Source organism: Garra rufa, chromosome 4, assembly GCF_049309525.1.
Source record: "Garra rufa chromosome 4, GarRuf1.0, whole genome shotgun sequence".
Taxonomy (NCBI): Eukaryota; Metazoa; Chordata; class Actinopteri; order Cypriniformes; family Cyprinidae; genus Garra; species Garra rufa.
In genome coordinates, this window is record NC_133364.1 from 30,659,604 (window position 1) to 30,685,905 (window position 26,302).

At 37.3% G+C, this 26,302-nt stretch overlaps 2 protein-coding genes across 2 annotated transcripts; both read left to right on the plus strand.

Annotated features, from left to right (window-relative positions):
• Positions 1–1,393: 1,393 nt before the first annotated feature.
• LOC141333218 (uncharacterized) lies at positions 1,394–9,348 on the plus strand. The gene is made up of 9 exons (XM_073838178.1): positions 1,394–1,473; positions 1,919–2,121; positions 2,581–2,673; positions 3,063–3,158; positions 4,300–4,410; positions 4,495–4,615; positions 4,978–5,254; positions 6,669–6,721; positions 6,814–9,348. The coding sequence occupies exons 1-9, from the start codon at positions 1,470–1,472 to the stop codon at positions 8,034–8,036; spliced, it is 2,181 nt and encodes a 726-aa protein (XP_073694279.1). The 5' UTR covers positions 1,394–1,469; the 3' UTR covers positions 8,037–9,348.
• A 2,434-nt stretch (positions 9,349–11,782) lies between these two features.
• slc37a3 (solute carrier family 37 member 3) lies at positions 11,783–26,302 on the plus strand. The gene is made up of 15 exons (XM_073838221.1): positions 11,783–11,879; positions 12,022–12,156; positions 14,358–14,472; positions 15,727–15,819; positions 16,667–16,750; positions 16,912–17,057; positions 17,377–17,473; positions 18,039–18,123; positions 20,000–20,193; positions 20,293–20,434; positions 20,692–20,793; positions 20,936–20,983; positions 21,078–21,229; positions 22,558–22,623; positions 25,397–26,302. The coding sequence occupies exons 2-15, from the start codon at positions 12,101–12,103 to the stop codon at positions 25,487–25,489; spliced, it is 1,473 nt and encodes a 490-aa protein (XP_073694322.1). The 5' UTR covers positions 11,783–11,879; positions 12,022–12,100; the 3' UTR covers positions 25,490–26,302.

Here is a 26,302-nt window from a genome sequence, read left to right on the forward strand (position 1 = left end):
GTGATATGCCAGACCCAACAATGCAGAAGAGCTGAAGGCCACTATCAGAGCAACCTGGGCTCTCATAACACCTGAACAGTGCCACAGACTGATCGACTCCATGCCACGCCACATTGCTGCAGTAATTCAGGCAAAAGGAGCCCCAACTAAGTATTGAGTGCTGTACATGCTCATACTTTTCATGTTTATACTTTTCAGTTGGCCAAGATTTCTAAAAATCCTTTTTTTGTATTGGTCTTAAGTAATATTCTAATTTTCTGAGATACTGAATTGGGGTTTTCATTAGTTGTCAGTTATAATCGTCAAAATTAAAAGAAATAAACGCTTGAAATAGATCAGTCTGTGTGGAATGAATGTATACATTATACAAGTTTCACTTCTTGAATGGAATTAGTGAAATAAATCAACTTTTTGAAGATATTCTAATTATATTATATATGTTCTCTGTTATACCTGTATATCTTGTTTGTTCAAACTTCTCAAAACCTTTAACATATGAGTTGTTTGCCTGTATATGTTGTTTGTCGTTGTCAGTTAAATACGTCCTGGTGGTAACACATGTTTTTGCAGAAAGTGAAGTAGGATGTTAGGAAATTAACAGTAGGCCTAATTAACCTCCATAGTTACTGATAAAATAATAGGACATTGTAGGATTTCTTTCAATGTAAGAGATTGTAATAATATTTCTGTCATTTGTTCAATTTCTTTTTGATGTCTGGTGGATCATGTTAGAGAATTATAGTATCGATAAACGTATAATGAACGGTAGATGGCAGTACACTCTCTTTGTGTGCAGTACACCACTTTAGAAAGAAGATATGAGGGAGGCTTAAAGACACATGCAGAACGCATGGTTCACTGGGCGGCTAGCCTATACAATATTTTTCCTCTAGGGGGTGCCTGATGGCCTATGAAGGCGGACTGTCCATTGCGTCCTGTTCAAATCTCAATAGGTTTTTGTACGTATAAATAGGGATGTTTGTACACTAAAACAAATATATATATATATTTGAATAGGATTAATGCACAGACTGCCACCTGGCAATCACACGTATACTTGGTACATTTATCTGTATACTATTTTTTTTAATCCAGTAATCACAAATAACTGTGATTGGTCCACCTTGACTTTGTTGAGAAAAGTAACATATATCACATGTAACCGTCTTTGCGCTGCCTCTGCTGTGGTCTGAACAATAATTTCAACCCGAATAATGACACTGATTACCTGTTTTAAAAATAAATGCAAAGTGACGATTAAGCTGGAGAATTATTATTTACAATCATCGTTTTTGACCAAGTAGAGACAAAACCTAAGTCGATGAGCCCCGCCCCTCTTTAAAAGTTCACCTTTTGCCGTTCTGCGCAGCCCACTTCAGACGCATGCGCAGTGTGTAACGGAACGAGTCAACGGACGAAGTTGGAAACAAGACTGTTTGTCGCTCCAAATATATTTAAAGAAAGAAGCAATGGGTGTGTATAGTCATCTACCTTATAGTCATTTGTATTATTTGTCGTATGCTCACACCTACAATGTTTCTTATGACTGAGCTGTTGATGTGGAGTAACATAGCCCTGATGTACACAGCTAGAACCTCCTGCTGGATGAGGTTTATAGATTATTTAACTGCATGTAACGTTATTACAATTACAATTTTTTTTTTATTTGCGCTTTTGTTGCATTATTTTGCATATACATTAATACACATGTGTGTCTGTGTTGCAAAACACTTATATATATATTAATTTCTATACAATACAGTTATATGTTTATTGATTTCAGTATTAACATTTTTTTCACTCTTAAAACATGTTTAAATTTGAATTTTTAAATGTGGATTCAGACTTTTGAATGGCACTCTATATGAATGCATAGCAATGTTTAGACATGCATGTAAAGAAGTGTTTGTCTTTGTAGAGTCTGTCCCTCCTCTCTCCTCACTTCGCCTGCTAGTTTCTCCTTTGCGCCTCACGTCTGCCTTCATGTGGCAAGTTGTCAAGGATCAGAATGTGGAGCAGTTTGGAAAACTGGAAGAATTTGTTTCTGTGATGACAAACCTTGTGCCAGAACTCTTAAGCAGGAGGCAGAGGGCCACTTTGATAGTAGGGCTCCGGGCAAAGGTAAGATGCGTTAATGTCCTGTATTTGTTACTGTTTTCACTGAGGTCTATTCTACTGACACAGTAACAGCGGTAAAATGTGGCAGTCGACCCACTCCTATTTTATGTTTTGTTGCTTTTCTGAAATGAGACAGCTATGAGAATGTATGCATCCTCAAGAGTTGCACAGCCTTTGAAATGAACTTCATCTTTTCACAACAACTTACAGAAACAATTTTTAATCTTTTTTTGATGACATTTTGCATTAAGTTTTTAATTTTCAAAAAGTCAAATGTCAGTTATAGTCATTTGTATACATTTTTCATAGTCAGTTCATTGTTGCATACAAATCATGTCTTCCTAGGCCAGAGTTCATATATTGCAAAGAACACTTGGAGATTTATTAGAAACTTATTAGATACTCTCCATTTTGGATCAATTGTTGTATGTTTTGTTATGTTCCCTATGTTTTATCTTTTAGATGATTCTTGAGATGTGCCGAGGTGAGCTCCCAGCAGACCTTCATACTGTCAAATCACACATTCACCAAATTCAGACTGCTGATTTATTAAAGGTATGTGAAGCCTGTATATTTGTTTTATCTGTTACACATCTGTTTGTTTGTCTCTCTCTCTCTCTCTCTCTCTCTCTCTCTCTCTCTCTCTCTCTCTCTATATATATATATATATATATATATATATATATATATATATATATATATTAGTCCAAATAAAATTGATTTTAATAAAAGCCAGCTGAAGCTTTTTGCTCTTTGTAACTTCATTTACCTTCACAAGATGATTCTGATTAATATTGTCTGATTATGTATGTCTATTATGAATAAATATGGTATTTTTTTGTTGTGTCATACAACAAGTAGATGCAGATGTACATCCCATTAGCTTATATATATATATATATATATATATAGGCATTAATATTATTTAATTTACCTGTCCACAGGTGAGTGACACAGACATGGAGAGTTTACAAGACAGCGTACTTCAACTTGTATTGAGCTTGCTAGAGGATTCCATGAAAAGAGAATATTTCTTTCAGGTCAGTGCCTTTAAGATCCATTTGAAAAAATGAGAGATGTGTTGCAGAAAAAATTAGCAGTATGAAATCTTCCAGAAGAAAAAGCGTACGTATGTTTGCTGTCAGAACAGAAGTTCACTTCCAGAACACAAATTGACAGATAATCTTCTCACTCTCTTGTCATCCAAGATGTCTTTACTTCTTCAGTCTTAAAGAAATTATGTTTTAGGAAACATTTTAGGATTGCCCTCCATATAGTGGACTTCTATGGTTTTTATTCTTCCACAGTGCAGTTTAAAAGTTGCTTCAAAGGGCTCTAAAAGATCCTAGCTGAGGATAAAAGGTCCTGTCTAGTGAAACAATTTATCTACTTTTCAGCCTCAAATGCTTGTCTTGTCTATCTCTGTGTGTACTCTGTATTCTGGTTCAAGATAGTTAGGGTATGTCGAAAAACTCCCATCACATTTTCTCTTCCGAATTCAAAATCAGCCTACATCGCTGTTTTACCTTTTTTTTTTTTTTTTTGTAAAGGCCGTTTGATCTTCTTTGTATGTTCACTTTGTAAACACTGGGTCGGTACTTCTGCAGAGATACAGGACAATTTTTAAGTTGCAGGTGAAGATAAGATGAAAATATTCGATAGTTTCGCTGGGTAAGACCCACCTTTTGGGCTTGGATCGTTTAGAGCCCTTTGAAGCTGCTTGGAAGTTCAAACTCACAGGCACCAGAGAAGACCGCTATATTGAGGTAAATCCTGAAATGTTTTCCTCAAAAAACATAATTTACAACTGAAGAAAGAAAGACATGATCTTGGATGACAAGGGGGCGAGTAAATGAAAATCCATGGTCAGCAGTACTGAAAAAAGCAAGATTAAATCCATAAAGTATTTTTGTGTTTTATCAGGGATAAAATGGGAATCAAACCAATGACCTGCATGTTCATTCCCAGTATGAATAGGGTTTATTTGAGTTCTCTTGCACTTAGAAGTGAAGTCTGCCGTTTTCATGTCAGACACTTGAGAACGTGCCAAATTTTTGATGCCTGGACAAGAAATGCTATATATGGTTTGAGAGCTGCTGTGAAAGTTGCATAAAAAGTAATGGCTGTTTTTATATGGGTTTGCATGAAAACTTAAGATGAAAGAGAGCTTTCGTATTTCAGGAAGTATTTCCAGTCGAGTATGGTCCTGACTTTGACAAAGCACTGCAAGTCCTTGTTGGATTTTTTCTCTCCAGATTGGAGCAACTTCTGCCTGTACCAAACTTCAAACAGGTCTAATGATACATTCTTATCAGCTACTAATTGCTCAGCATTAAATTATTATTTTTATAAATGAAAACTTTTCTTTATTTCCAGCTCTCTTTGTTGCTCAACTGTCACCCTGGGGAGCTAGATACATGTGTGGACTCGGTTTGTAAATCACATAATTTGCTATCTTTGCTGCAGACGGATGTTTGTGGGACTTTGGATAAAAATGGTAAAATTTAGTCTTGGATGTCACTATCATTCCATATGCTTCAGCGTCCCTTTTATCAAACTTTGCTTACTTGGTTAATCAGATATTTTACAGGGTAGCTGGGCACTAACCATACTATATAAAAGACATACTTCACCCAACATGCAGATTTGAGAACTTTACATGAAGCTACTTTAAAATATCTGGATAACGTTGCTTGGTAAAAATGGAAAACGTTGGATTTATGTTAAGTTACACCAACATTTAACTGTTTAACCATGTAAGCCTAGGTTGAAGAATAGGACCTATGGCTGTTAATGTAAAAAAAAACAGTTGTAGTTGGTCAATGGCTAATTTTTTTTTTTGTCATTTTTATTTTGAAGTTCTTCCATCAATAGTGGAGGATCGAATAGCGTCATCGTTGTCATTGGCTCCTGTTGGTGACTCGGTCATTATAAACCAGCACAACAATGATAGCAAGTTACTGCCTATTGATTCTGAAAATCTGCCAAACCAACAACATTGTGAAGACAAGGAGACTGTGACGGTTGGTCCAAATGTCCAGGATGGGGGATCCAGCTTCAGCAGTGAGTCCTCAGAGTCCTCTAGAGACAGTGATGGAGAAAAGGAAACAAACTCTAATGTCGATGAATTACAACGGTAGGTTACTATATTACTAGGTGTTGGTCAGATGGTCAGCTAGTTGTATATCAACCAACTGCTCAGTTATTGGTTTGTTTTTGTTTATTTTGTAATGTATTTAGCTTAAAGGAAACAATGAAAATCATTTGGGTCTTAAGTGGATGGTCATTATCAAATTAAGTCATTTTGAGTTTTGGTGCTTTTAAAAGCCGTAATTTTCTTATATGGAACTTATGAGAAGTTTATGAGTGTATTTTGAGCAAGAACTTTACAAGATTCAGCAATAAAAATTGCTGTCAGACTGTTGTCAAAATGTCTGATATGAGTACAAATTGGTATGCATATAATTTAAAAGTTTCTTTTTTGGGGGAGGTCTATGCTGTCCTCCAAAGGCAAAGTGCAGTAACTACACATTTGGTCAAAATTTAAATAGACTTTGTGACAACTGTTTTGTCTTGTCGCAAAGTCTCGTGGTTCAGTTTTGTGTTAACATGTTTGACTAGCTGGTGTAAAAATTTTAAAGGTGCCATCGAATGCATTGAGAGAATATTTTAAATTGTTCTCTGATATCTACATAGAAGGTATATGGCATAGGAAAGGGCGAAACATCTCCAGAACCTGTTTTACAGGTCCATTTACAACCCTAGAATTTGTCCCTAGAATGAAATGCTCTGTTATAGCCTTATTTGGAAGCTTCATGAATATTAATGAGCTCTGCTCTGATTGGCTGTTTCACAGAGCTGCTCATCTCTATAGCTGGCACATGGATAAAAATATATATTTAATTAGGAGCTCTAGCCAATTTTAATATTACTGTGATCGTATGTGCTCCGTGTAAAGTTATAATGCAGAGGGAGTGCTTACTTACCAAACAAGTTCAGCTGCTTGTCAGTGATTCTCAAGATCTGAAAAATAATTCGCCATCATTAGCGCAGGCATCTCTCTGTTTATGTGGTAAGTGATATCTTTTGTACTGCAATGTAACAGGCTAGCGCTAGCATTAAGCTAACCGTGTCCCTTCAGTGGCTTTCCTTGTTTTACTGATGTACTGACGTTACAATGACGATGCAAATGTTGGGGGCGTAACTATTAACGATCCCGGGACTATTGCGTAACAGTCGGTGTTATGTTGGAATTGACCTATTTTTCAGTGGTCTTTTGCAAATACTAGATTTATATAAGAAGGAGGAAACAATGGTGTTTGAGACTCATGGTATGTCATGTCCATGTACTGAACTGTTATGATTTAACCATGCCAAGGTAAACACAGTTCTCCATTCTACCACCTTTAAAGGCATTTTCTCAGTTTCAGTGTTGGCGTAGTTACTGCTCTTTGCCTTTGGAGGGTAGCATGAGCACATAATTTCAGAATTTGTTGTTGTGTACCAAAATTAAGTTTTGTGGTAAAAGATCCTCATTATTCTTTTTGTAGAAGCAACTCAGAAGAGCCAAGTGTGCTGTCATCCACCGACGATGCGCATAGAGGTACAGCCTCTCTGAATGTCTGTCAAGATTGTGATTATAACTTTTCATCATCTGCAAAAGAAAACATCTCTGTTTGTCATGTTTTCCTTTAGGTGATTTAATTTTTCAGACAGCTGTGCCTCTCCAACGGCCCACTCTTGACACCTTCCCAAACACACCCTCTAAAGGCTTCCACTACGCAGGCAGGACTGTACATAAATGTCAGCAGTGTACAAAATACTTTATCTATCGCTCTGATCTTGTCAAGCACCAGGAAATTCACACCCAGGCGGGGACACATGAGTGTGCTCAGTGTGGGCAGGTTTTTGACGATTCAGCGCAGCTGGTGTCGCACAAGAGCACCAACTGCAATTCAAGAGTTTTTAAGTGCATCAAATGCACGGCTCATTTTAGATCCCTCAGGAACCTGTACAGGCACAACCGAGTGCACAAAGAGAAAACCACACATAAGTGCCCTGAATGTGGACGGCTGTTCACAAGTCTGTCACGATTAGTCAGTCACCGGCGAGCTCACCGAACTCCCACTGTTAAAAGGAACTACACCTGTAAACAATGCAACGAGACTTTTGGGTCGTACCGAGCCAGTTTAATCCACCAGAAGATTCACAAAGTTAAAGATGTCCGCCCGTCTAAACCAGAACGGCAGCCAGGAAAGTGTCGTTTTTGTGATTTGACATTTAACGTCGACAGCGAATTAAGAAGTCATCTGAAGACCCATGCAGAGTTTCGGCCATATATATGTGACCAGTGTGGGAAGTGCTTTTCGGCAAACAGCAGCCTGCTTGCCCACCTCTCAAACCACACGGGGGAGAAACCTCTCCTTTGTTCACAATGTGGAAAGCGCTTTTACAGCAAAATCCAATTAAAATCCCACATGAGGTGTCATTCTGGTGAGCGGCCACACGTCTGTCCGTACTGCGAGAAGCAGTTTTCACTGTCTGGGAATTTGAAGATCCACATCAGAATTCACACCGGGGAGAAGCCATACGTTTGCCATCAGTGCGGAAAGGGTTTCGTCTCAGCCGGATGCCTGCAGGTGCATCTGCGCTCTCACACAGGAGAGAAGCCCTATCAATGTAAAATCTGTGGCAAGAAATTTGTGGTTTCAAGTCACCTGACAGCGCACATGTGCTTTCACACCGGGGAGCGTCCACACTGCTGCTTGCAGTGTGGGAAACGTTTCATCCGGCGTTATGACTTGAGCAAGCACATGTACACTCATATTGGGAAGAGGCCTTTCCCGTGTCCTCTATGCCCAAAGGCTTACACGTGTCGTACACACTTAAACAGGCACATGAAGAGCCACAGTGTTTGACTTGAATCATTTTGTCATTCTGAGTGCCTTGTGTGGAGTAAGCTCTTTACAGGAACACTCCACTTCCTTTGGAAATAGGCTCATTCTCCAACTCCCCCCGAGTTAATAAGTTGAGTTTTACCGTTTTGAAATCCATTCAGCCGTTCTCCAGTTCTGGCGATATCACTTTTAGCATAGCTTAGCATAGATCTTTGAATCCTATTAGACCAATAGCATCGCGTTCAAAAATGACCAACGAGTTTCCATATTTGTCCTATTTAAAACTCGACTCTCTTATCGGCCTAGAAAATCGCAGTTTTACATTTTCCGCCGGTATTAGTACACGATATAACTACAGAAAAGTCAAGTTTTAAACAGGAAAAATGTCGAAACTGGTTGGTCATTTTTGAACGCGATGTTATTGGTCTAATAGGATTCAATGATCTATGCTAAGCTATGCTAAAGGTATAAGAACAGGAAAACGGCTGAATGGATTTGAAAACGGTAAAACTCAACTTATTAACTCGGGGGGGAGTTGGAGAATGAGCCTATTTCCAAAAAAAGTGCAGTGTTCCTTTAAAGCAATAGTTCACTCAAAAATTAATTATTTTCATAAATTCTTAAGAATTACATTATTTACTCACCCTCATGTCCAGTGTCCATGTCCAAACTTATATGCTGTTTTTTTCCTGTTGAACACAAATGAAGAAACTTTACATCTATTCTTGACAGTTCTTTTCAAGCTCTAGAAAAATACTCCATACAGCTTGTGTTGTTTATTTATTATTTTTTTATTCAATGATACTCATCCCCTTAAGTTTTTATCAGCTTTCTGAAAGGGATAATTACCACTGAAAACAGCTTAATTTTTTGTGTGTTTCCAACTCAAAGCTGTCATAGGACTTAAGCATACTTGCACAAGACATAAGAGTGAGTAAATAACTACAGCATTTTTGATTTGGGGTGAACTATCTCTTTAACTAACGTGTTTCAACTTTGTGCCCTGCCAAGCTGATGCCGTCGAACTTGTGTGAGCTGCGGTTGTTTCATTACAACAAAGTCATTTGAAGAACAGCTGCAACATTTTCTTGCTTTATAAATGTGTAAATTTCATACTTTGATGTTGTAGATATGTTCTGTAGGAATATAGGTTTGGAGCCCACTTTTGTTTATTTAGAATAGATTTAGGTTTTTCTAAAATAATTTAAAGTTAGAATTATCCTCAGTTAGCAACCATTAATGAAAAGCGCTGAATATTATAGCCTCGTACTAAACAAAATAAATGTGTCGCCATGACTTAAAGTGGGAATTAAAAAAATCATACAAATTGTAAGCGGTGCTGTGTCATTTTTAAATATCTATTTTACAATCTCTGCAAATACAAATAGGCTACAGATTATGTCTTCATTTGCCTGCTTAAAAAGTAAGTTTGGTTGCAGATATGTACAACTAAAAAATAAACATCTCCCTACATGCACTTTCTGCCAAAAAAAGAAAAAAGTTGCTGTCTGGATTTACAGTGCCTTGCGAAGTTATTCATACCCCTTCATTTTTTTCACATTTTGTTTTGTTGCTGCCTTATGTTAAACTACTTTAAATTACTTTTTTTCCACATCAATCTACACTCCCTACTCCATAATGGCAAAGCAAAAAAAAAAAAATAGGTTTTTATCATTTGTGCAAATTTATTAAAAATCATAAACTGAAAAGATCCTGTTGCATAAGTATTCATACTCTTTTCTGGTACACTCGAAATTTAGCTCAGGAGCATTCATATTGCTTCTAGATGTTACTACACTTCGAGTGGAGTTAAACTGTGGCAAATTCATTTGAATGAGTATGATTTAGAAAGGCACACACCTCTCAGAAAAGGTCTAACAGCTGAAAATGCATATCAGAGCAAAAACCAAGTCCTGAGGTCAAGATACCTGCCTGTAGAGCTCAGTGACAGACTTGTGTTAAGGCAATGATCTAGGGAAGAGTTCAGAAAAAAAAATCTGCTGCATTGGAGGTTCACAGAAGCATGTAGCCTCCATTATCCATAATGGAAGACGATTGGAACAACTAGGACTCTAGAAAATGTCTGCCAGCCCCCATCCAAGCTGACAGAGCTTGAGAGGTGAAAAGGTTATTCAAAGAATGGCAGATAATTGCCAAATGCAGATGTGCAAAGCTTGTCACATCACACCCAAAAAGACTTGAGGCTGTAAAGGTGCTTCAACTATGTACTGAGTTAAGGGTATGAATACTTATGCAATGCACTTATTTCAGTGTTTTATTTTTAATAAATTTGTAAAATTTGCAACTCTGGTTTTTGATTTGTCATTATTATGGTGTAAGGAGTGTAAATTGATGTGGGGAAAAACTAATTTAAAGCAGTTTAACATAATGCTGCAGCAAAACGTGAAAAAAATGAAGGGGTATGAATACTTTTGCAAGGCACTGTAAATAAGCAGGTACTGAACAGTCTAGAATTGGGTCATTCATTTGTTTTCTGGAATGTTATTCGTTTTGCAACAATTCTTTTAACCCTAACTGATGCAGTGTGTCTTCTAATTTCTTAAACAACAATGTTAGAAGACATACCCATGTAGGCTACATGTCCCAGATGACAATGCCAAGATTCATTGGACCCAAATTGTAAAATAGTGGGTCAGTGGGCATGAGAAATCAGTTTTTTTGTATAAACTGCATGGCCACCACAGTGTCTTAACCCTATTGAAGGTCTTCAGTACTTGACTTCGTCATACTGGAATATGGGTAGGTACGATTTCCGAAAATGTTACTTGAGAAATAAAAAGCTGTACGCTGCAGTTAAAGTTTAAAACAATTGTTGGCAAACACACAATATATCAAAAACATAATATTTGCAATGATTAATTCCTAAAGTTTTAAGAAAAAAAATATATTTTTACAAGAGAAGATTCCACAAACAGTATTTGCACAACTCTGACAGAGTCTGATGCGATGTTTGACACTGCATTCAGTCTTAATATAATATGTTATTTGCAGTTAAAATATCTGTATCTACAGTAAAATGTGTACGTGTGTGTTTTAAGTATTACAGTTTAACCCTTGCATTTATGTGTGTTCTTGAATACATTTATCAGGTTTATGAGGACACTACAACGCAAATATAGAGGACACTTCCTGTGTCTTTATAAACCAGATGGCAAAGAAAAACATACTAAATTGTGTTTTTAAAATTCAACAATTGCCAGTAGTTTTGTGTGAGGAGTAGGGTTAGGGTTGGGGAATACAAAATACAGTATAAAAACACTGCCTATGGAATGTCCCCATAAAATATGGAAACCCAGCGTGTGTGGGTATGTTCTGTCAGCCCTACATTTCAGGCTGGTCCAGAGAGAAGCAAACATTTCTAAGTGCTTGAACCCCAATAATCGCTGTTTGTAGCTATATTTTCTTGTTTTCCTTTTGATTATTACTATTTTATATTTTTTTAACAATTGTTATTTTTTTGTTAATGTTAACTTTAAGAATTTTAGCTTGTATTAATGTGTTGTGTTATAAAGCTGTAAGAGACCCATAAAAAAAGGGGGAAAGACTAATTCAAAAACTAATTCAAGTTGACCGTTACTATCTTTGCCGCGGAGGTTGGTATCTCCCTAATAAGAAGAACCTCTGCTTTTAGGGCAGAAACGGTACATTTGGCGTAACAGTGCAACAACACCAAGGTGACTTTTATCTTTTATTAATTTTTTGTATAAAGTGACTTTTATTTTGAAACTTGCAATATCCGGGTGACGTCTGTGTTTACGCTTTAGCGCATGTTTACGTTGCATCCAGCATCGTAAAGTAGTGACGATATTTTCCAGTCAAGAAATTGAATCACAGCAATATTTGGTGAGTATTTAATACCTACTATTAGCATTTCTGTGGAAGACTGTAAATATGTATATTGATCTGCAGACGAATATTAAAATGTCGCAGTAAGAACGCTGATTCATTTATCGATGGACAAATTGTACAGTGATTGGATGTGTAGTGTTTGTAGATGGTGCAATAGAGTGTCCTGAAGACTCCAGATCCTCCTCTTCCTCCCCCTCTTGATCCAGACCCATATAATGTGGCCCCCCTATACCTATCATCACCTGCTAGCCTTCCTCCTCACGTTCTTCAGGTATGCTGCCCTGTTCCTATCGCCCTCCGTTCTTACCATGGTAATCTGTTTTTGGCTATGCTACTGAGCATATCTTGCTATTGTGGCCCCTGACATGTGTCAGCCAGTGTTTTGTACATAAAAAGATTTTTGAACTTTGTCTAGTTTGTCATATTTGATATTAGCCCAGTTCCATGTGTCACTTAATGAGCTGTATCCTGTTATACAGGAACCTAGCAGTAACTGGCTATAATTCAGCAACGTCAGAATAAAACAAATGTCTGTAGTCTAACAAATATCTGTCTCGGAGCTCTGCAAGTAGCTGCTTCGACCTTTTTGCTTTTGAAGTTAAAATCTAAAATCATGGCAAAGATGACAACAAGAATGAGTTTGAATATTTTTTAATATTTTAGTTTTTTTCCCCCAGTAAATTAGCAGTTATCACACATCTTGAATAAGTGATTCTAGGGTGTGGAGTGTAAATAATGTACAGTGCCCTCCACTAATATTGGCACCCTTAGTAAATATGAGCAAAGGTGACTGAAAATTAATCTGCATCGTTTATCCTTTAGATCTTTCATTCAAAAAAATCACTAAATTCTAACCTGTCATTGAAGTAAAACGATGGAAAATTGGCGGAATCTCGTTATGAAATAAATGTTTTTTTTCTAGTTCACGTTGGCCACAATTATTGGCACCCCTACAAATTTGTCTAAGTAAAATATCTCTGAAGTATATCCCCATTAATATTAAAATTTAAGCACACCAGGGTGGCTAGGAGTGTAAAAGTGTCCAGTCATGACTTTCTGTTCCACAGGATTATAAACATGAGGAACACAAAAGCCAAATTCCCTTAATCATCCATCACAAGAAGTAAATCCAAAGAATGTAGTTCTGATGTGCAGAACAAATTGGTTGAGCTTCACAAAAGAGCTAAAGCATTGAAAATCCCGATTCCCACCATAAGGGCAATGATTAAGAAGTTCCAATCAACTAAAGATGTTACAAATCTGCCTAGAAGAGGATATGTGTCTATATCATCCTAATGCACGATATGGAGGAGAGTTTGAGTGGCCAAAGACTCTCCAAGGATCACAGTTGGAGAATTGCAGAGAATTGTTGAGTCTTGGGGTCAGAAAGCCTAAAATAAAATGATCAAACAGCCCCTACATCACCACATGTTGTTCCAGAGGGTTTCAAGAAAAAAATCAACAATCAAACAATCTCCAGCATATTCACTTGTCAGACATGATTGGAACTTCAAACAGGACTGGCTTCTATGGTCAGATGAAACTAAAAATGAGCTTTTTGGCAGCTAACCCTCCAGATGGTTTTGGTGCAGACAGGGATAAAAAAAAGTACCCCATGCCCACGGTTAAAAATACTGCTGTGTCTTTAATGTTGTGGACCTATTTTTCTGCCGGAGGTCCTGGACATCTTGTTTAGATACATGGATTCATGGATTCTATTAAATATCAGCAGAAAAAAACAGCAAAACCTGACTGCCTCTGTTAGAAATCTTATAATGGGCCATGGTTGCATCTTCCAAAACAAACATCAAAATCAACACAAAATGGTGTCACTGAGCACAGAATGAAGCTTCTACCATGGCCGTCCCAGTTCCCTGACCTGAACCCTGTATAGAAACTGAAGAGAAGAAGCACCAACATGAAGCTGGGAAGAGAGAGAGATTCTGGAGAATCTAGAGAGATTCTGTATGAAGGAATGGCCTCCGATCTCTTGTCAGGTGTTCTCCAAACTCATTAGACATTGTTAGAGAAAACTCAGAACTGTTATCTTGGGAAAAGGACGTTGCAATAATTGGGTGCCAATAATAGTGGCCAACGTGAACTAGACAAAAACATTTATTTCATAATGAGATTTCACCCCTAGATTCTATTGTTTTACTTCAATGACAGGTTAGAATTTTGTGAATTTTTTGAATGAAAGATCAAAAGGATAAATTATGCAGATTTATTTTCACATCCACCTTTGCTCATATTTACCAGGGATGCCAATATTAGTGGAGGACACTGTATGTGGAAAAAATGATTTAAAGCTTTTTAGCATAGGGGTTGCACTATGTAAAAATGTGGGGGGAAATGCAGGACTGAATACTTTTGCAAGGCAGTGTTTAAGAGTATGCGTAACAAAGAAATAAAAAAATACATTTACAGGTATTAATGACTTGGTGTAATTAATAACATTCCTTCTCTATTCAGCTACGTCCTGCTTCACTCATCACGTAAGACTTTTAGTAATGTGAAAGTGAGCATCTCAGCACAGTGGACACCGTCAGCATTGCAGCAGAATGGCAGCACTTTGTCTCCAGGGGAGGTAAGAATAATACACACTGCCCGTTTTTAATTAATTTCTTTCTGTCTAAATGAGTAACATTTTGAATAACATTTTTCCTAGCTTAGAACTAGATTGCCACTTTTAGTGTAATGAAATAAAGGCTTTCACTTTTTTTTTTTTATGGTTTAACATTTTTTAGTTTTTTCTTTGTTTTGGGATATGGGGCCTAATCATTTTATTTCACCATCCAGTTAGGGACATCAACTATACCTCCTTCAAAAACAGCCAGAAACCTTGGAGTTGTGATTGATGATCAGCTGACTTTCTCAGATCACATTACTAAAATTGCCCGGTCTTGCAGATTTGCTTTATTCAACATCAGGAAGATCAGGCCCTTTCTTTCGGAACATGCTTCACAACTCCTTGTTCAAGCTCTTGTTCTGTCCAGACTGGACTATTGCAATGCTCTCTTGGCAGATCTTCCAGCCAGTTCTATCAAACCTTTACAATTGATCCAGAATGCGGCTGCAAGATTCATTTTTAATGAGCTGAAAAGAATGCACATCACACCTCTCTTCATCAATTTGCACTGGCTACCAATAGCTGCTCGCATAAAATTCAAGGCATTATTGTTTGCCTACAAAACCACCACTGGCTTTGCACCCATTTGTCTAAATTCACTACTTCACTCCTGGAGGAGTCCTTAGCCATCTTCAGAAAATGGCTAAAAACACATCTCTTCCATCTTTATTTGACCCTCTAACTCTATCACTTTCTAATCTAATTATATTCTTTAACAAAAAAAAAACTTTACCCTTTAAGACTTGCACTCTTCAATGTCTGACTGCTTGTTTTCTTAAAATTTTTTTGATTTTGATTGCTTTCATTGTCCTCATTTGTAAGTTGCTTTGGATAAAAAACGTCTGCTAAATGACTAAATGTAAATGTAATTTCATACAATGCATTTTTATTGTGTACATACATGTTTTTACATTGTATTTATATTTTAAAACACTGGCCTGTAATTACATCTGTATTTACATACCACCAAAACTGCCCCTTATCTTACCCGTATGATATCCCACCTCAATAACAGCAAACATTGCACGTAATAATTCATTATTTTATTTTACAAGCACTATAATTTTTTTCAGTTTGACAAAAAATACAAAATAAGATTCTCAAAACTATCAATATAGTTGTACGAAAAACGTAAGTCTAATGTAGACCTATCAGTTTTAAATATAATCTAAATGATGTTGCTAAACACTTATTTTTGTTTTATATTTGTAGACATGGGAGGAAAACAAACTGTTTACCGATGTGGGAGAGGCCACGATGTTTCTGGGTGCTCTGGACTCAATCTTTCTCTTCTCTTATGCTGTGGTAAGTTTAAAAACAGGTATAGGTGTAGCAGACAGGTTTTAGGGGTTGTGGGTGGACGGTGATGTCTGTTATAACACACAATGCTGCTGGTGCACCTTACTGGACTATGAAATATTACTGCAATGGAAGGGGTGTGCAATATTGTGCGATATGCGACCCTCTGGAGGAGCCTTTTGTCGGCCGAATACAGCATTGAGGATGTCATTTTTAAAAAATTAACTATTACAATCCATGAGGGTCAGTGGCATCAGTGCCTTTGTCATTCAGAAACTGGCATTGTCATGCATACCTGACAGCAGCAAGGGTACTTTGACAAGCATGTGGAGGTCTGTGGCCCAGCCAGAGCCAAAGATCAGGGAGATGGCAAGGAGACCCTCCAACCTGAAAGAGTTGGAGCTCATCGCTAAAGATGAATGGGCAAAAATACCAGTGGAGACATGCAAAAAGCTGGTCAGCAATTATAGGAAGCGTTTGATTGCTGTAATAGCCCCAAAAAAGGCTTTTCTATTGATTATTGAGAAGGGTATGAGTAATTTTGGACATGCCACTTTTTGTTCAAATGTAAATAAAAGAGGAGTAATATATTTTCCTCACAATGATGTGTCTTATTATCTTTTGGGAGAAGCCTGTGTCATTTCCGGTCCAAAAAAAAAAAAAAAAAAACTTGCTTGAATAAAAGTAACTTTAAGTCAGAATTTGCCAGGGGTATGAATAATTTTGGCCATGACTGTATATATATACACAAACACACTTACATTTATGTGTGTATGTTGAAAGTCTAGGGAGCATGTTAAAAATGTAGGTGGTACATATGGCACATTTGGTGATTTGTTTTCTTTTCTTTCAGGGTCTGTATATCAGTGGAGTAATTGGTGATCGGTTCAACCTTCGCTATGTTCTGTCCTTTGGTTTATGTGGATCGGCTATCACGGTTGGTATTCTGCTGAAATATGTAACTAGGGCTGTGAATTGATTCAAGTTACTTAATTTTAAGTGGAGCTGAATGCATTAAAGTATAACTTAAATAAAACATCTGAATGGTATCAGTAAATCGATGTATTAATTTATTTACATTCACCCATTTCTCTTTAGGAATTTGTGTTTGGCACTTTGACAGAGTGGCTTCACTTTTATAATGTGTACTTTTACTGCGTCTTGTGGGTGCTAAATGGACTGCTGCAATCTACAGTTTGGCCTTGTGTTGTGGCCATCATGGGCAACTGGTTTGGAAAATCTGGGTAGGTGTCAGCAGGTGGTCTGTGATTTTTATTATTGTTTTTTTTTTTTTTTTTTTTTTTTGCATACAGAACTTTTGTGCAAAAGTATCTGCATTTTTCACTAATCATCCTTGATCCAGTTTAATCAGGTGCTAGATGGTTGATGGTGATTTTTTAAGTTTTTTTTTATTTTTATTTTGCGAGCAACTGCATATTTTTGTTATTTCACAGAGTTCATAGAACAGTAACAATATGTTTCCTTGTATAAGCAAGCTTGTATTGTGCTTGTACATTTGTCCAAAGTAATTGATCATCGTCGTACATATCTTCTGTCTACCAGGCGAGGCTTTGTTTTTGGACTTTGGAGTGCATGTGCATCCGTGGGGAATATTCTGGGTGCGTTTCTTGCCTCCAGTGTCCTGAAGTATGGCTATGAGGTGGGTACACAGTACATTACTTCATTATTATTAAAAGACATCAGTCAACTGTCCTGTATGGAAACCAGCTTAATAAACATGCTAAATACTGCCTCGATATATGATATAATATAGGGATGCACCGATATGAATCGGCCGATCATGCTTGCCCGTTTTGTCAGTAAAGCCGGTTCTGTAATCAGCGGTAAATGCCATCAGGTGCGTGATTTCACGTTGAGCCGTATATACTACACACAGCCGTTGTTTACCGACGAGCTGCGCAAATCAATGTTCATTATCAGTGTGAATGTGCGCAGCTCGTCAGTGAACAACGGCTGTGTGTAGTATATACGGCTCAACGTGAAATCACGCACCTGATGGCATTTACCGCTGATTACAGAACCGGCTTTACTGACAAAACGCGCAAGTGATCGGCCGATACGGATCGGTGCATCCCTAATATAATATAATATTATGAAAAACTGTTGGTGTGAGGGTTTTTCTTAGGGGAAGGAATTGGCTCTGTAAACAAACAATGTATACTTGATAATGTATCTTAATAAGTGTTTGTGTGTTTATGTTTCAGTATGCTTTTCTCGTGACATCAGTGGTGCAGTTTGCAGGTGGCGTGGTGGTGTTTTTTGGCCTGCTTACATCCCCAAAAGAAATTGGTGAGTTCATCTTTTTGTATTTGGAGTAGTGTTTTTTAAACAAAAAGAGATGCGAAAGTACAGATACTAGAAAGCTGGTTTTGGATTCTTACTGTTCAGCTCTGGGCATGTGACCAAATGCATAAAACTTATTGGTTGGGCATTATTCTTTCAGTGCAATAGAAGAGAGATTAGAACACCTCTCTGTAAAATAATCTGTCACAATATAGACAAGTCGTTCATTTCAAATTCAACTGTTCATCACACCAAATTTATGCACCAAACTTTTTTTTTTTTTTTTGAATTTCTTATTTTGTCTTTGGCTCTCACCTGATTATATAGTGACAAATGATTTGTATCTGTATTTATACAGTATCTCACAAAAGTCAGTATACCCCTCACATTTCAGCAACCATTTTAGTATATCTTCTCAAGGGACAATACTATAGAAATGAAACTTGAATATATTTGAGAGTAGGCAATATGTGCAGCTTGTATAGCAGTATAGATTTAATTCCCATCTGAAAATTACTCAACATACAGCCATTATTGCCAAAATAGCTGGCGACAAAAGTGAGTACACCCTAAGTGAACTTGTCCAAAGTGTCAATATTTTGTGTTAGCACCATTGTTATCTGGCACTGCCTTAATCATCCTGGGCATGGACTTGACCAAAATTGTACAGGTTGTAGTTGGAATCCTCTTTCACTCCTCACGGAGCTGCTGGATGGTAGACACATGACGCTTCTCCACCTTACGCTTGAGGATGCCCCACAGGTGCTTAATAGGGTTCAGGTCTGGAGACATACTTGGCCACCCCATCACCTTCAGCTTCCTCAGCAAGCAGTTGTCATCTTGGTGGTGTGTTTGGAGTTGTTGTGATGTTGGAAAACTGCTGTTCGGCCTAGTTTCTGGAGGGAAGGCATCATGTTCTGCTTCAGAATGTACAGTACATAATGAAATCCATGTTTCCCTCAATGAACGGCAGCTCCCCAGTACCAGCACTCAAGCAGCCCCAGATTATGATGCTACCACCACCATGCTTGACTGTAGGCAAGACACAATTTTCTTGGTACTCCTCACCAGGGCATCGCCACACAAGCTGGACACCATCTGAGCCAAACAAGTTTATCTTGTAGTCTCATCAGACCACAGGACGTGGTTCCAGTAATTAATGCTCTTGGACAGGTTGTCTTCAGCAAACTGTTTGTGGGCTTTCTTGTGAGCCAGCTTTAGATGAGGCTTCTTTCTGAGATGACGCCTATGCAAACTGACTTGTTGCAGTGTGCGGCATATGGTCTGAGCACTGACAAGCTGACCTTCTACTTCTGCAACCTTTAAAGCAATTCTGGCAGCATTTATGCATCTGTTTTTTGAAGCCAGGTTCTGCACCTGATGCACAGAACGATTGCTCAACTTCGTTGATCGACCCTTGCAAAGCCTGTTACGAATGGAACCCATCTTGGAAAACCTCTTTATGGCCCTGACCACTGTAGTGTAACTCTGTGTCAGGGTGTTAGTAAACCTCTAATAGCCTTGGCCATCTTTGTGGAGAGCAGCAATTCTAATTCTCAGTTCTTTGCCGTCCATGAGATGCCATGTTGAACATCCAGTGGTGAGTATGAGAGTATTGTACTTAAAGCACCAAATTTTAACTGCTCTAATACAAGATACACAACTTTGTATGGTCCTGTCAAGCAGACAAAAACATAAGCATGATGAATAGGACATGTGGCTGTTTTAACTTAGGGTGTACTCACATTTGTTTCCATCTATTTTGACAATAATGTCTGTATGTTGAGTTATTTTCAGAGGACAGAAAATCTGTACTGCAATACAAGCTGCACACTGACTACTCTAAAATTATGTATATGTTGAGTGTTGTTTTTGTTTTAAGGACTAAGTGACTACTCTGAGACCATTCTGAAATCAGTCACAAGAGACTCAGACAGTCAGCGTCCTCTGATGAGTGATGATGAAGATGAGTTATGTGATGAATACTCTATACAGCAACAGGACGAGGAGCCTGATGAACCGCAGCCCAAAGCCATTGGCTTTCTCGAGGCCTTCTGCCTGCCAGGAGTCATTCCTGTCAGTGTCCATTTAAACACTTTCTTACTTGCATACTATTGATTGGCTGCTACTATTATTGACCTGATCTGAGAGTTATTTATTGTCTGTCTACTGCAGTATTCTCTGGCTTACGCATGTCTGAAGCTGGTCAACTACTCTTTCTTCTTCTGGCTGCCATTTTATCTCAGCAACAACTTCGGCTGGAAGGAGGTTCAGGCCGACCGGCTATCTGTGTGGTATGATGTTGGAGGCATTGTTGGTCAGTACCCAGTTTGGTACTAACCAGACATTACCAATCATGCTTTTTCTCAATTATGCCAATTTTGGTCATTAACAAAGAGATTTTTTATTTTGATTTACATTAACAATACAAGCAATGTTTTTAAAGTAAACGAGTCATGTATAGAGTTATATGAAATCTATAAATCAGCTTATGTGAGATTTTGTTGGAAAACAAAAATGTTTGCAATCACAGTATAAAGATTTTGCTCATGTGCTGAATACAATGTCTTACAGGAGGAACAGTACAAGGCTTGATCTCAGATCTTTTGGGAAAGCGAGCTCCTGTGTTAGCGATCAGTTTGCTGCTGGCCATGGGAGCGCTAGTGGGATACAGCCGTAAGTTTAGAGACTAAATCATATTGTCTAAAAAAATTTTATAACCTTTCTGACTCTTTGTATGTCATAATTTGAGAAAGAAAAGCAGAATAAAATTTTAACTTCTGTTTTTTTTTTTTTTTTTTTTATAATCTTTGCTCAGATTCTCCAAATAACCAACTGGTAAATGGAGCTCTTCTTGCAACAACAGGTGACACATTATAATATGAATATGATAAAAGGATTTCACCTCATTCTTGTATAGGAACCCATTAACATTTAAATATTTTTATCATTTGCTTCAGGTTTTCTTATCGGAGGCCCATCAAACATGATCAGTTCAGCGATCTCTGCAGATTTGGGTCGACAGGATGCACTGCAGAATTGTCAGGAGGCTTTGGCCACAGTCACAGGAATAGTGGATGGCACAGGTAGCTTTGGAGCTGCGGCGGGACAGGTAATGTGTTAAGATGGCAAGGAGCTCTCTTTTTTAAAGATGCTTTAAATTGTTTTCTTTGGTTTTAAAGGTCCCATATCGTCAAAATCAAAATTTCCTGGCTTTTTTCATGATAACTAAGGTCTAGGGGCTATCTAACTACCATATGAGTTTCAAAACAGTCAATCCACAGTAAACTGCACACAGCCTGCTTAAAGTAGCTGTTCATTTTCACGAGCAGCTGTGACTTCCGTAACGATGTGACGTCCGATCGACTCAAGTCACCGCCTTCAGTCACAAACCACCGTCCCACCCTCCTTTTGTCAAACCCCCAGACAACAACGCATCCATTCCATTGAGCAACAACAACAGGAAAACAAGTTGAGAAAACCCTGTTCAGTCCATAGATGTCAAGCTACGATCATTACACAGGCTTCAGAACAACGTGAATATAAGAGACCAGTGGCACGTCAACTTCAGCCTCTTTCACACAGCGATTCCGGTAACTAAATACACGCATAATGTGTCCCACGATTTGTTCCGGAATTGTTTAATTTGGTTCATTCACAGCTGTTTTCCGGAATCTGTACGTGCTTTACACACAAACCATAAAGACATGTGACGTTTGGATGTGAGATGTAATGCGACGCGTACGTTTCACTAAACTGAAACTAACCTGAACAAACTGTGCTTCAGCGCTGATAGTGAGGAGCTGGCTCTGCCTGATGATCGCTGCTTCATTCCACTTTGCACGTAACGTTATTTTTCGTTGTGAAGAGTCGCTTGATAACGTGCATCATTACTACAACACTGCCTTTAGGTTCTGGCTTTGGTTCACACAGTTCCCGTAATTTTCCAGAATCAGCGCGCATTGTGAAAGGGGCTTTATTAAAGCAACAGTTATGTAGCTTACTGCATTCGGTGTTTGTAAAAGAAAAAACATTAATGATCATTCTAAAATATCCTGTTGAGTATCAGCTCTCTCTATTGCTCTGAGCTCGCTTACGCTTACAGCATACATGACCGTAGTTACCTGTGATTGGCCTGGTTGTGCGTCACTCAGAAAACAATAGGCCAATAAGAAGAGAGGCTCATGAATATTAATTAGATGGGCCAAAATCGACCTGTTTTTGACAGAGCTCCTAAAAAAGGAGCTGTAAAAATATATTGAGATGGATTTTGGCACTTATACCGCAAATATATATTCTTAAGGACATCAACAAATAAAATAAACCTCCAGAAATGTGTACGATATGGGACCTTTAAATAATTTTCAACACATACCAGTACATTCTGTGTTGCTAAACATCTTGTGTAAGTACTAATTTAAAAATGTCTCTGTCTTGTAGTATCTGGTATCACTTATTGAGAGCAAATTAGGATGGATGTGCGTCTTCTATTTCTTCATAATCATGGTAGGTTAATTGTGATGCAACAGCAAGAATTCATACATTCAGCTAGTGAAACATTAAAAGCACTTTTTTAGTGGACAAAATGTTATTAAGTGAACAGCAACTATGCTTTAGCCCCATTTTCAAATGTCAAATTCAATGTAAAGTGTATAATTTTTGTGTAATTAGCGTCACTAAATCACTAAATTATTAAAACCGGTAACAGATCTAAAATATTGATGACTTATCTTGCTCCACAGTCAAATTGCCACTAGAATAAAAATGTACTAGCAAGCAGCAAATCATATAATGTAATATAACTACATCTAAAATAAAGGGCACAATCTGTTTGATGTGTCCCACCCAAACTTCTTATTACAGAAAATCTATGCACAAGAAAGAAAACTTTGCCAAACTTTTTCATGGGTCTGGTATAAGATATTTAAACACAGAACAAAATAACATTATAAAAAATAGATCTTCACCTTTAAATGTAGTAGGGCTGCCCTTGACTAAAGATTTTTCTGGTTGACTAGTAGTGGTTCATTTTAAGCGTTTCGTCAAGTAATTGCACGTTTATTAATAAGCCATTTAAATATTAATAATAAACATTAAATTGCCTACATAGCCTAATGAATGCTTAAGCACACACATAAAGCTTGCCACAGCACACGGGCAGATGTAATGGTTATAAATGTGTCAGGGAAAAACAGTAAGGAGGCTGTAACAGCATTTTAATAATTTATTAATAAACTAGTGTTTTTGTTTTCAGCTTAAAGGGGTCCTATTATGCTCTTTTATGAAGTCTTTATTCTGTTTTGGGGGTGTGAGAACATGCTCTCATGCTTGGTGGTTCGAAAAACGCATCATTATTCACATAATTTACATTTTTACAATAGCTTTCTCCCCAGGCTGGCACAAATGGCTCGAGAGAAAATGGCTTTTAGAGAGAAACACTTGTCTATGCCGTTCTAAAGCTTGGGAGTGCCAGGATTATTTTTAATATAACTCCGATTGCATTCGTTTGAAAGAAGGAAGTCATATACACCTAGGATGCATGGAGGATAAGTAAATAATACGCTACAGTTGTGTTGGTCCTATTGTCAGCCTGCGAGATCGCCAATTCACAATATTATCATTATTGTCCTGATTTATTGAAATATTTCAATAAATATATATACAACACACTGCACACATCTACAGTGCGGTTCCGACGCGACCACTGATGATCATCACTCCAGTCAATGCTTGTGTTTACATCAGCCGCAGCTCCGCATGGGTTTGGACCCGCGTCAACGAGCTGTTCATTGTAGTTCTTGAAAAGGGATTTTTAAAAAACGAAATATCTCCCTTTGGAGTGGACTTTGACATTTGAAAATACTGAAATACTCATCCATCATTTCAAGGGGGTGGAAAACTTTTGGCTCAGGTTTGATTTTTATTTTTTTTTTATTACGAAAAAAGCTAATTTTCCATTTGGATAGTTTAAAATCATTTTGTCTTGATAAAAATCTGATTTAAAAATAAAATGGGAATGTACTTGTGAGACTTGCCTTCCAGTAGAGCTCTGAATCAGACTTTTACAAAGTATTCATTGCTTTGGATATTTTATCTTTTCTTTTCTCAGTGGGTGTTCTTCCCTTCTAAAAGCTAAACACAGTGCTTTTAATGAAAACAAAAAAAGGAGCTACAGTAAATATCGTATTGACTTTGTATTTGTTTTTTTATGCCCAAACATATGCACCATACACTAACTAAAATTCAAAAAGTGAAAAAGCATAATAGGACCCCTTTAAGAGATAAAGTCACCCCCGCAAGTAGTGGATGAGCCTGTATGCATGTTTAATATACATATTCTGAGAATATTTGTTTTCCATTTGAATTGGTTCATTTGTATTTGGAAGTAGACATTTTGACTCTCTATAGATATATTTTTCATGTCTGTGAGGCAAGTATACGGTCAATTCTTTCTTTTTTGACGTGCTTAAAGTTCACAGAGACCAAGACGGCAGAAAGCGCATCCTGTTTCCTTTCATTATTTTACAATAGCGCAATGTTTTGTTGTTATTGTGAGAGCACACAAAAAACTGATTAGAAAGGTGTATTACTCTTATCTGTTTGACCGAAAATGACAGAGTATTTTAAGAGCAAGTGACCCCAACTGTCATGCAGTAAGTGCGCTACTATTCAGCTTCCACACTCTGAATAACACTAATTTTTCTACGTTAACATTAGATTGAGCAGACATGTAAAGTTGCTACTACTTACATATTTCAGATGATAAGCCATATTTGAGGTCGATGAATAATAGGCTAGTGTTTGGATGCCCTGCCCGATTGTACTGTATTACCACATAGACCAGACATTAACCTAAAAACATTAAAAATGTAGTACTTGTACAAAGTAAATCTTTGAATTACTTTTACTTGAGTAAAAGCTAGAAAGTAATAGATTTCGAATGTAATTAAGTATGAAATTATATTTAATATGAAACGTGATGTAAAAAGTACAATATTATGCTTTGGAATGTTGTGAAGTAAAGGTTTCTAAAGAAAAACACTGATAAAGTACAGACACTTGAAAACTGTTCGCCTCTGATTAGCAATCTGCGTGCCTTCGGCACTTTTTGTGGATTTTTACTTTTTTTTTCTGCGACTAATACAAATTTTGGTCGACCAAGCCTAATGGTTAGTCGACTGTTAGGGGGAAGCCCTAAAATGTAGCATCCAATCTAAAGTCAGTGTTCTAAAAAAAACTGAGCTGAGCGTTTTAACATTTGTCTTTCTCTCATCCACAGACAGGGTGCAGTATACTCTTCATCATTCCACTCATTTACCGTGAAATCCGCTCCTTGTGCCGAGATAGTCAAGCTCGAACACACCAGCTCTGAGGTGGACTTTCTTTGCCTAAATCTGAATAGAAAAATAGGACATTTTGAAAATACAGACTATTTGGGAATTTACCTTCTGTTTTAGAATGTTGCTTTCTGCAACAGAAACCTCACATCAAGTCTTGCTACTCCATAGTAGTGCATTGTTCAAACAGGCAGAAAATATGTGGCTTTTCTTTTATTTACATGAAAACTAAATTTCACAAAAAATAATCTGATCCTGATCTTATTTTTTTGGAAGACTATTGGAAACCGAATCAAATTTGTGTGCAATGCCTTAGATATTTTTTTGTTTTTAGTTTTTTTTTTTTTTTCTCTCTCTCAGATTATCCCATTTATGATTGTAATGCTGCTTAAGGCAGTTATGTTTTATTTTTTGTGTATTGCACTTTTTTTATGTTTTTAAATTCCAATTTTATAATTATTGTTAGAGGGCAGGACCCTCTTGAGCTTAATTAATGGTGATTGTAGCTTGACTGAATAGTGTATCAAATGATTACTTGAACTGAGGACATAGATTCATAGCATCATGTGGGTTTTTGGGGTGGTGATTTGGGTGTTAGATGTGCACCATTTTTTTTAAACTCACACTAAATAAACACACAGTTGCACTTTAGTGTCAAAAATGATAAATGTTTAATTATATATTTAAATGTAACACTACAATTCAGTTTTGTATTTAAACTATTGGAACATGTACAGTTATTGTTTGAATGTTTGAGTTGTGTGGTATGTTGTTCTTACATATATAGTTATATAAGTCATCATAAATACAGGCAAAGAACATGACTTTATTAAACAGATTCAATCGCC

Excerpts from the sequence above, each read along its gene's own strand:
- LOC141333218 (XM_073838178.1), top strand. Across the intron at positions 4,411-4,494 it reads CTGTACCAAACTTCAAACAG|CTCTCTTTGTTGCTCAACTG; the intron begins GTCTAATGATAC and ends CTTTATTTCCAG. Across the intron at positions 5,255-6,668 it reads AATGTCGATGAATTACAACG|AAGCAACTCAGAAGAGCCAA; the intron begins GTAGGTTACTAT and ends TTCTTTTTGTAG.
- slc37a3 (XM_073838221.1), top strand. The coding sequence starts at position 12,101 with ATGTGGCCCCCCTATACCTATCATCACCTGCTAGCCTTCCTCCTCACG. Across the intron at positions 18,124-19,999 it reads TACATCCCCAAAAGAAATTG|GACTAAGTGACTACTCTGAG; the intron begins GTGAGTTCATCT and ends TTTTGTTTTAAG. Across the intron at positions 20,794-20,935 it reads AGCGCTAGTGGGATACAGCC|ATTCTCCAAATAACCAACTG; the intron begins GTAAGTTTAGAG and ends ATCTTTGCTCAG.